Below are 11,549 nucleotides of genomic sequence, written 5' to 3' on the forward strand. Positions count from 1 at the left end.
CCTTGCCTGTGGCCAGGCCGTGCTGTGGCACCAACACCGAGTCACCTCTGCTCCAGTACCTGCTGACCAGGAGACTGGTCGGCAACCCGGGCTCCACCATGACCATGGGGCATCTGCATAAACAAGGCAAATCTGACGGCTATTACCTCACGGCTGTGAAACACACACCAAACAAGATCCATTGGTCACCACTGGTAGGGTTCCAGCATTGCCTGTACAACTACAGCGAGCCCACCTTTGGCTTCACTCTCAACTGGAACTTTTCAGGTGTTTCTCCTTTCCCAGTCTCCCTGCAGTATCCCCAGAGCTCCTCTACCCTCCCTGTGATGTTCACAGTGGTCACTTCCCTGTGATGTCCCCTGTGCTACCTGTGGTGTCTCCAGATATCTCCTGCCCTCCCTGTCCTTACTGATCTCCTGTCATTCCTGTGGTGTTTTCAACGTTATCCTGCACCCCTGGCAATGTCCCCAGTCATCCCTTGCCTTCCCTATGGTGTTCCTAATTGTTCCTTGCCTTCCCTGTGCTGTTTCCTATGTCCCCTGACATTCCTGTGGTGTCCTCAGAGCTCCCCTGCACTCCCAGTAATGGCCTCAGAGTTCCCCACCCTGTCATGTCCTGAATGGTCCTCTCCTTTCTCTGTCATCCCTGTGATGTTCCCAATGCTCTTTTGTATTCCCTGTGATGTCTCCCATGGTCCCACACCCTTCCTGTGGTTTCACCAGAGCTCTCTTGCTCTCTCTGTGACGGCCTCAGAGTTCCTCTGCACTCCCTGTGGTGTCTCCAGAGCTCTCCTGCCCTTCTTGTGATGTCCCCAAAGATCTCTTGACTTTCCCTTGGTTTCCCCAGAGCTTCACTGCCCTCTGTCTGATGTCCAAATAGCTCCCCTGCCCACCCTGTCATGTCCTCACTTGTCCCCTGTCCTTCCTGTGCTGTTCCCAATGTTCTTCTGCCCATTATCTGATGTCCCCAGTGCTCCACTGCCCTCTCATATGGTGACCATGGTGCTCTTCTGCCCTCCCCTGTGGTATCCCTAATGCTCCCTCATCCTTGACCCCAGAGTTCCTTGGCTGGTGTCATGTCCCAGTCCCAGGGCACGCAGGATGTGCTGGGGGCTGAAGCCGGCTGCTGTCTGCCCATCTCCATACGAGACCCCCCAGCCCTCTGACCCATCCTGCCTGCTTTCCTCATCACCACTGTCCCCAAAGGGTAGGGACAGACCAGCTCTATTGTCCCCTGTGCTGAGGCACAGCTCAGCACTGACCTGCAACCCTGGCCATGCTCACCTTCACCTTCCCCCCATCCCCACAGATTACATCACCCTCTTCATGGGACAGTGCTTCGTGGACAAGATGCAGCAGGAGGTTTTGAAGACCATGTGGCTCCTGCAGTTATGCTTGGACAACGTCAAAGACACTGGAAAGCCACCATGTGAGCCCCCTGTCCCCATCAGACATGGGTCCCCTGCACATCCTCAGGTTCAGGGCTCTCCCACCCTGCAGTGCTGAGCACCTGGCAGAGCTGCTGCCAGTGTGGGGATGACTGAGGATGGGGTATTTGTGCATGGCCTCCCTGGGGGTCCTACCATCATGCAAATGCTACTGGAGGATGGAATGGGGCTGGGTGGGTGTTCGGCACCAAGAGAGTGCATTTGCCCTGTTCAAGGGTACATTTTCCACCCTTACATCTCCTCTCTCTGTGTCCCTGCAGAATCGGTATCATCACCTTCACCCACCTGCCCTTGCAAAAGTGAGGTGGTATCTGAGAGGAATGCAAGGTTGACAGAAGCTCCTGGGATGCAGACTCCATCTCCTGCCCCACCACCTACTTTTAATAATAAAGCTTTGCTACAAAGAGCCACCCAGCTCCTGTTGTGTCATGGCTCAGTGCATAAGTTCCCCTGTCCCCACAATGGCATTCCATTGCCTCTCCTGTCACTGTTCCCAAGGCCCAGTGTACGTCCCCTGCTGTGACCACAATGGTTTAGGCTCTTCCATCGCGACCTCCACCACCCCACCATGCTCTCTTGGGATCCCCACTTTGCCCATGGAATTGGACCCCACTCAGTCCAGCACGGTGGTGGGTGGCCCGTCTCCCAACATAGTGGCCCTTGCAGGAGGCTCAACGTGGGGGGTCACTGTCCAGTTGCAGCCTCCTCCACTACAAAAAGGGCTGAGTGCGGCAGTGCATGCAGAATCATGATACCACGCATGGTTCCCACCATCGCCACCACCATGCTCTGTCTCTGTTGCTGTGTCCTGCTCATCCTGGCCCTGCTCAGTCTCTGTGCCACTGCTGTCAGGAAGGTAAGGGCAGGTGGAGGGCAGTGCCTGGCTGGGGGCTGCAGGTTCCTGCTGTACCATGCTGTGCCATGCCGTCCCTGTGGTACAGCGCAAATGGCTGAAGGGCTGACTGCTCCTGCTGTGCTGTCTGGTGCCATGCTGTGCCCCTCTGTGCCATGCTGTGCTGGGCCGCACTGTGCTATTCCACAGTGTATACCTATGCTGTGCTGTTCTGTGTCATTCTGTGCCATGCTGTGCTGTTCTGTGCCGTGCTAAACCATGCGTTGCCACCTCAGGTTGCAGCGTGCATGACCAAGGGATCTGCCAGCTCTGGATGTGCTGTCCCTAGGGATAGTGTTGGTCACCTACCCCTGGTACAGGGGGTACCCATCACCCCAACACCTGCCCTGCTTTGCCCTGCCACAGGAGGGAGAGAGGCTGGCCCAGCCAGTTCCCATGCCACTGGTCCCTGTTTCCATGCAGAGGGGCCATTCCAGCCCCAAACACATGGGCCACATGTCCCACCATGCCCACAAGCTGCAGTAGGAGTCCCGGCTTGGCACTGCACAAGGCACTGGCACAAACCCTACTCTCCAATGTGACCTGCAGGGCCTGTGGCAAAATAGATGTGCTCCAACATGGCCCTCTCAGCTGTGGACATGACTGAGACCTTCTCAGGCTCCTACCACACCACTTTGGCAGCCACAAACAATCAGATCCTGGTGTCGCCCCTGCAAGCGACCCAGTAACACCTGGGTGCCAAGTGACAGCCCACTTTCAGCTTCACCGTGTGTTGGCACTGCAGACCTTGTGGCTCCCATCCCGCAGGGATGCCTGGAAAGCCACCAGGTGAGCCCTGAACCTGCCCTTCCATGGTGCAGCCCTACTTCTCCTCCTGCTGACAGGGCTTCCCCACAGGGTTGGTACCTCCATCTTCACCCACATCTAGTGATGAGAACATGGACCAGAACTGCCTGTACCCTGCTGTCCCGCCTGTATTCCCAAGGCTCTCTGCTGCCCCAGTCCCAGGCTGGGCTCCTGCCTGGCAGGGAAACACACCCTCACTCCACCCAGAATCCTTCCAGGGGCTCCCAGCAGTCTGCTGGTGGGGCCCCCTTCAAAATCTTGTCTTCCCCACATATGGAACCATTTAAACATATCTCTGCCTTGCAGAGTGCCATACCTTATGTGCCCCTGGGATGCAAGGAGCCACTCTGTGGCACGGACTGGTGAGGGGCAGGTGGCGGCTGAGTGCGAGCAGAATGGTGGTTTGGGGGCCTTGAAGGGACAGGACTGCAGCACAAGGGGAGAGCAGCAGCTGAATAATCCCATTTTCTGACCATGGCTTCAGGTCTCAGCAGATGCCTTCTTGCCCATGCACCCATTTGGGATGTCCACAGGGACTCTGTGGTGGGTGGCTCCTGGTAGGGTCCTTGTCATGGAGCACCATGATTCCCCATGGCCAAGGGTTGGGGTGAAGGCTGAATGCAGCCAGCACCCTCACCTGGCATCATCTGACATCTCTGCATCCCAGTCTGCCCTGTCTTCCCACTAACTCAATTTCTAGCTACTGCTCTGGGTGGCAGGCTTCGTCTTTGGTGCACAAATGAGGGAGGGCTGGGTGGCAGCTCCCAGAGAGGAGCCCATGGTCATGAGCTGGGAGCCTGGGGTGTTGATGTGGCCCAAAGTCCAGACTAGATACTTGAAGGACCAGGGGAGGGACCCTCAGTCCCCGAGGTCAGCTGATCGGAGGGAGCTCGGCCGGAGCCATTTCAGTGATCACGAGGTACAGAGCGGGTTTGTGATCCCTCGGGTTTCAATTTTGCAACCCAGAAGCCCCCGGCAGCCCTTGTGAGAGCGGCTGACGTGGCGTGGGCGTTACCACAGTGATGGCGATCATACTCCCACCCCTCACCTTGACAAAGCCTCAGGGAGGGCAGCGATGGGTCGCTGCTCACTGGGCACTGGGAGGGGCAACCAGCTTGCGACAAGGGTGAGTACCACCCACACCATGCTGCAGCAGCGTGTGTGGTGGCTCCTGTAGTAGGGCTCAGGGGTTGTCACTCCTTGCGTGTTAAACCCTCTCACCTATTGCCAGTGTCCCAGACTGCTGCCAACCATGGTCTCCTCCAGAAAGAGAGCTTGTCACAAAAAGACTGCACGAACTCAGACAGAGGTCCTGCCCCGAACTGTGGCCATCCGGGTCTCCAGCTGCAGGGAGTACCAGAGCCTGCTGCTGCAGGGGAGGGAGGCCAGCATTCCACCTGCGTGAGGTGTGAGCAGGTGCAAGATCTGCTCAGCATGGTGGTGAAACTTAAGGAGGAGGTTGAGACGCGGAGGTCCATCAAGGAGTGTGAAAAGGAGAGCGACTGGTGGAGTAACTCCCTGGCGTGCCAGTCAGAAAGGTCCCAGGGAGATACCCCTTAGAAGGTGATGGACACCCTGCCCTGTCGGGCAGAGGAGGAAGACCCAAGACAGCTCCTGCCCTGTCACTGTCGAGCAGTGGTAGGGGACCAAAAAGATGACAAGAGTTGGATGCGAGTTCCAGTTCAGCGTCATGGGCAACCCTCCTCCCTACCTGCTTTGCTTCCTCATGTGCCCCTCCGTAATAGGTATGAGGCCCTTGATCTTGAAGAAGAGGTAGGTGAGGATGTGGTGCAAGGCCTGCCTACCTGGTCACATAAGAAGAGGCAGTTAACTCCACACCTCAAGACTGCCTCTGATAAGAAAGAAAGAAGGGTAATTGTAGTAGGCGATTCCCTTCTGAGAGGGACAGAGTGCCCAATATGCAGAGCTGACCCTCATCATAGGGAGGTTTGTAGTCCACCTGGAGCCTGGATCAGGGATCTCACTAGAGCACTGCCCAACCTGGTTCACCCAACAGGCAACTAACCACTGCTGATCTTGCAGACAGATGGGGAGGAAGCTGCATCCTGCAGTCTGAAGGGAATGAAGAAAGATTTCAAGGCCTTGGGACGGATGGTGAGAGTCCAGGGCTCAAGTGATTTTCTCTTCCCTCCTTCCATTTTCAGGTGATGACGTGGGATGGAATAGAAAAATTCAGTCCATAAATGATTGACTACAAGACTGGTGCTACAGGCAGGGCTTTGGGTTCTTTGATAACGGCTGGTTTTATAAGACACCAGTCCGGTCAGTGATATGTGGAAAGGTTTATCCCACAGGGGTAAAAGGATGCTGTGACAGGAATTAGCAGGGCTCATTTGGAGGGCTTTAAACTAGATTCGAAGGGGGATGGGGTTGTAGCTGGGCTTGCATCAGTGGGGCAGCACTCTAGAATTGATGAAGACTGGGAGGCCTCCCATACCCCTAGGGTGAAATCAGTGTACCCGTCTCTCTCCCTGAAATGCCTGTACACCAATGCGTGCAGCATGGGGAAGTTAGAAACCTGTGTTCAGTCAGGAGACTGTGATCCAGTAGCAATTACAAAGACATGGTGGGACAGCTCACATGACTGGAATGTGGTCATGGATGGCTATGTCCTTTTCAGGAAAGACAGGCCAGCAAGCCAAGGTGGTGGAGTTGCTCTTTATCTGAGAGAGCAACTACAATGTATTGAGTACTGTCCAGGCACAGATGAGGAGCGAGTTGAGAGTCTATGGGTGAGAATTAAGGGGCAGGCTGGCAGGGGTGATACTGTTGTGGGAGTCTATTACAGGCCACCAGATCAGGGTGAGGATGTTGATGAGGCCTTCTTCAGGCAGTAGAGGGTGGCCTCACAGTCACAGGCCCTGGTTGTCGTGGGGGATTTTGACTTCCTGGATGTTTGCTGGAAGTACTGCTCAGCAAGCCATCCACAGCCTAGGAGGTTCCTCCAGTGCATTGATGATAACTTTCTGATGCAAATGGTGGAGGAGCCAATTAGGAGAGGTGCACTGCTGAATCTCATCCTCACTAACAACAAGGGTCTGGTTGAAGCAGTAAAGGTTGAGGGCTGCCTTGGTTGCAGTGACCATGAAATGGTAGAATTCAAGATCTCACGTGGCAGGATCAGAATAGCAAGCAGGATTGCAACCCTGGACTTCAGCAGGGCCAACTTTGGCCTTTTCAAACAATTGCTAGGGGAAATCCCATGGGCAAGGCTGCTTGAAGGTAAAGGCGCCCAAGATAGTTGGTTAGCGTTCAGGAACTGCTTCTACCAAGCTCAAAATCAGAGCATCCCAACATGTAGGAAGTCAAGAAAGGGAGCCAGGAGACCTGCATGGTTAAACAGGGAACTGCTGGGTAAGCTCAAGTGGAAGAGGAGAGTTTTGAAGATCATGGAAGGAGGGGCTGGCCACTTGGGGAGAATATAAGACTGTTGTTAGAGGTTGTAGGGACGCAGCAAAGAGAGTCTAGGCCTCCTTAGAAGTAAACCTGGCGAGAGGGGTCAAGGACAGCAGAAAGAGTTTCTTCAAATACATGGCAGATAAAACTAATACCAGAGACAACGTAGGCCCACTGATGAATGGGGTGGGTGCCCTGGTGACAGAAGATACAGAGAAGGCAGAGTTACTGAATGCCTTCTTTGTCTCTGTCTACTCTGCCAGAGGCTGTCCTGAGGAGCCCCGTACCCCTGATGCCCCAGAGGAAGGCAGGGCAATGGAGGAGTTTGCCTTGCTTGATGAGGACTGGGTTAGGGAGCAATTAAGCAATCTGGACATCCATAAATCCATGGGTCCAGATGGGATGCACCCACGGGTGCTGAGGGAGCTGGCTGAAGTCATTGCTGGACCGCTCTCCATCATCTTTGCCAAGTCTTGGGAAACAGGAGAGGTGCCTGAGGACTGGAGGAAAGCATATGTCACTCCAGTCTTCAAAAAAGGCAAGAAGGAGGACCTGGGTAACTATAGACCAGTCAGCCTCACCTCCATCCCTGGGAAAGTGATGGAACAACTTATCCTTGGTGCCATTTCAAGGCATATCAACGATAAGAGGATCATTAGGGGCAGTCGACATGGCTTCACCAAGGGGAAGTCATGCTTGACCTACCTCAGAGCCTTTTATGAAGACATAGCAAGGTGGATAGATGATGGCAGAGCAGTGGATATGGTGGTGGATGTGGTCTACCTTGACTTCAGTAAAGCATTTGACACAGTCTCCCACAGCATCCTTGCTGCTAAACTGAGGAAGTGTGGTCTGGACAATCGGGTAGTGAGGTGGACTGTGAACTAGCTGAAGGAAAGAAGGTCAATGGGGCAGAGTCTACTTGGAGGCCTGTATCTAGTGGAGTGCCTCAAGGGTCGGTACTGGGACCAGTATTATTCAAGATATTCATCAATGACTTGGGTGAGGGAATAGAGTGTACTATCAGCGAGTTTGCTGATGACACTGAACTGGGAGGAGTGGCTGACATGCCAGAAGGCTGTGCTGCCGTCCAGCAAGACCTGCACAGGCTGGAGAGTTGGGCAGGGAAAAATTTAATGAAATATAACAAGGGAAAATGTAGAGTCTTGCATCCGGGCAGGAACAACCCCAGGTTCCAGTATAAGTTGGGGAACGACCTATTAGAGAGCAGCGTAGGGGAAAGGGGCCTGGGGGTCCTGGTGGACAGCAGGGTGACCACGAGCTAGCATTGTGCTCTTGTGGCCAAGAAGGCCAATGGCATCCTGGGTGTATTAGAAGGGGGGTGGTTAGTAGGTCGAGAAAGGTTCTTCTTCCCCTCTACTCTGCCCTGGTGGGACCACATCTGGAATATTGTGTCCAGTTCTGGGCCTCTCAGTTCAAGAAGGACAGGGAACTGCTGGAGAAAGTCCAGTGCAGGGCAACAAAGATGATGAAGGGAGTGGAGCATCTCCCTTATGAGGAAAGGCTGAAGGAGCTGGGTCTCTTTAGTTTGGAGAAGAGGAGACTGAGGGGTGACCTCATTAATGTTTATAAATATATAAAGGGTGTGTGTCAGGAGGATGGAGCCAGGCTCTTCTCGGTGACAACCAATGATAAGACAAGGGGCAATGGGTGCAAACTGGAACACAGGAGGTTCCACTTAAATTTGAGGAGAAACTTCTTCTCGGTGGGGGTAACAGAACACTGGAACAGGCTGCCCAGGGAGGTTGTGGAGTCTCCTTCTCTGGAGACATTCAAATCCCGCCTGGACACCTTCCTGTGTAACCTCATCTGGGTGTTCATGCTCCAGCAGGGGGATTGGACTGGATGATCTTTTGAGGTCCCTTCCACTCCCTAACATTCTATGATTCTGTGACTCTGTGACCTGGGCTCCAGGGACAGCTACTGGGCACACTGGGTGGCTAAGATCAGATACTGGAGGGATTCCTGCTATATCTGTGTACATACGCATGTATTTCACAGTAACTGCCTCTCATCTCATCAGCCAGAGGGTGGAACAGGATAAGGCTCATTCCAGATGCTCAAATTCAGAGTAAAATATTACCATTACATTATGCTTTATTATATCAGCTCACTAGGAAAGAAGCCAAACATGTCAAATCAGAGAAATACCCTTTGCACAGACCTGTCTACCATGTGAACTCACTAACTCATCACTTCCATAACTCATGAAGTTTCTAACACAGGAGTTTCCTAATCCATAATGTGCAGCTCCTAACTCAGGCATCCTGAGCACACTGGGCAGAATCGTGCGAGCAGGGACAGGTGAGAAGGGCTCGAAGGAGGGTGCTGTCTGGGGGCTTCAGGGCTGCTGGGGAAAGACACTGGGATGCAGCAGGGACTTTGGGGCAATGTCAGGGCCTGTCCATCATCCTCTTCCTCTCATGGTGTGTCCACTCTTCCCCAGCCTTCCTCAGCGTCTGCTCCTCTCCCTCCTTCCCTGCTGGACTCTGGGACTGATTTCAGCTGCCCCAGCTCCTGGAGAGTACATGGACCACAGCCTTTCCAGTGTACACTTGTACCAGCTGAGCCCAACTGGCTGTTGTGCCTGGTGGTTCAGCTTTCAATAGAAAGACATACCTGCACCATCATCCTCATTGCTGCATCATCATCCTCACCCCTGCATTCCACACACAGCTCCTCAGTTCAGCCCCGTTGCACGGGGGCATCCTTGGCACTTCCCTGACCACCCTGTGCTCATTCTCATGCTCACCCTCCTGAAATGCCTGATATGGCTGTCACCAGAAGCATGAGTGGGTCCCCAAAATCTTCTCCAAAGGGACTGTGAGGTTAAAGCTTTGGGACCCCAGTGGGAATGGAAGGATGAGCTTGAAAGCTCTGGTGGGAGGACCCCACAGGGCAGATGCAATTCCATCCAGAAATTTGTGGGACCATGTGGGACCCTTGAGTAGTAATACTTCATTCTGTTCTTTCATCACCCTCACAGCCTCCAGTTCCATTTCTTGGGGTCTCCTAAAAAGGCAGCCGATGAGATAAAAGATGATCTAAGCAGTCTGCTTTCTAAACAGGGGAACAGAAACAGAAAGTAAACCAACAGAGTTTACAGGAAGCCAACACTGATGGTGTCATCACCACTGCCCCACAAGCCACATTCCACAGCTGCCTCAAACATCACCTATCCTGGTCCTGCTCCCCAACACCAACAGACCACCCTGGCCTGATCCTGCCCCAGCATTCCCTGGCCTTTTGCTCTCACCTGGTACCTTTAACTGGGGCTGCCCACTCCAGCCAGCAATGCCCTGGGGTTTTCTTGTTGCTGCTTGGTCAGATTCACTTCCTTCACCTTTTGAATCCCTGGAGCTGCTGCAGATCACTAGCCATTCCTGCACACATGCCCTCGCCCTGACCTGGTGACTCCCCATCCTTCTGTGTGTCCCCTGCAGTGACCAGATGTGGTTTGGGTACAGAGGCTCCTGCAGGGCAAGGGTGAAGTACAGGCACAGCCCTCAGCCAGAGGACACTGGGCCTCCAGCCAGTAATGCCCAGGCTGTGCTGTGTCACCAGGCTGCTCTAGTCAGCCCTATCTACATCCCTAGCCCCATCCCCATACCTGTCCCCATCCCCATCCCCATCCCCATTCTTCTCCTCATCTCTCTCTGTGTCCCCATACCCATCCCTCTCACCATCCCTCCTTGCCTGTACCACCCAGGACTTTCTGGGAAGGCATTGGCATGGCCAGCCAGGTCCGGGTGGACAGACCCAACCCAGCGAGATCCAGGGTTGTTCATGTCCCCAGGAGGGACGTGTATGGGAATACCTTCCCTGGTGCTGTAGGGTCCTGAGCAGCAGGGTCTCCTTCAGCCTCACTGCAGACCTCCCTCTGTGAGGAAATCCAGCCTTTGCTGCTACATGGCAAGCCTTGGTTGTGGTCATGGCCACTCATGTACCGCAGATGCCTTCAGGGGCATGCGGAGCCGGAGGAGGCAGGAGGCACCTTGCAGTCATGCAGAGTGTGTGGCTGCTGCCTTGGCTGTGTTGAGCAGGTGCTCACACATAGTGTTTTGGTTAATAAAAGAAAAACTAATTTATCGGAATCTTGGCATGGGGTAACGCTCGCGTAGGGGATCAAATCCCTCAAACAATCAGTCGCTGTCAAAATGGATAAGTATTTGCTGTTGCAGGGGTCCTCCAGCATTTACATGTCTTAACCACATGTGGAAGACTGCAGAGACTGTTCTTATCAGCTGTTTACAAATGTCTCAACACTGAGCATGTGAGTGCTCAACACTTGTCTCAATCCAGCTGTTGTCCCACCTAAGTAGGTTGAACTAGGGAGTTTCCAGGTCACTCAGGGTCTCCATGGCTGGTCAATTCAGGTGTCTGCACAGGCAAAACCTGGTACACAGCCACACTGCAGTGATGACAAAAGAATAAACTTGATTTTCAGGCCTATAACTTCACTTATAAATGAAGCCCCATAGTTCCTATCCCCTCTGCTGTGTCTGCATTATTGTCACTCCTGACAGCCCCCTGGTTGGGACCGCACACCCTGCTCTGCTCCTTTACCTCTATTCTTGGCCCAGCTCTGGCTGCAGGCCTGCCAAACATGGGTCGTCATCCAGGAGGGTGGAGAAGCTCCTTGGCCAGGTCCCCAGCTCCTCCTGGGGCTGGCTGGGAGCTGGGGTACTCCCCAGGTGCAATCCACCTCCCCAGCCCACAATTGAGCTTATCATACTTGACGGTCCCTCTGGGTGGATGGGGGACCTGTGGCTTTTCCAGCTTCCCCTCTGCAGCTGCCAGGGGTCCCTCCTCCTGCTGTCCTGCCCAGGCTGTCCTGCAGCACCGAGTCCCCTCTGCTCAAGCGTGTGCTGACCAGGCACTGGATCAATGACCTGGGTTCCAACACAACCATCAAGGATGTGAATGGATAAGGGAACTTCACTGGCTCCTACCACCCAACCATGA

General features: G+C 54.0%; 1 protein-coding gene across 1 annotated transcript in view; it reads left to right on the forward strand.

The window, feature by feature from the left end:
* Nucleotides 1–1,432, forward strand: part of LOC136001444 (avidin-like) — a 35,340-nt gene extending 33,908 nt beyond the window's left edge. The window contains 3 exon segments of the mRNA XM_065655766.1: nt 57–267; nt 1,309–1,410; nt 1,413–1,432. Of these exon segments, the coding sequence (XP_065511838.1) occupies nt 57–267; nt 1,309–1,410; nt 1,413–1,432 (333 nt within the window).
* The last annotated feature ends 10,117 nt before the right edge of the window (nt 1,433–11,549 follow it).

Source organism: Caloenas nicobarica, chromosome Z, assembly GCF_036013445.1.
Source record: "Caloenas nicobarica isolate bCalNic1 chromosome Z, bCalNic1.hap1, whole genome shotgun sequence".
In the NCBI taxonomy this organism is placed as follows: Eukaryota; Metazoa; Chordata; class Aves; order Columbiformes; family Columbidae; genus Caloenas; species Caloenas nicobarica.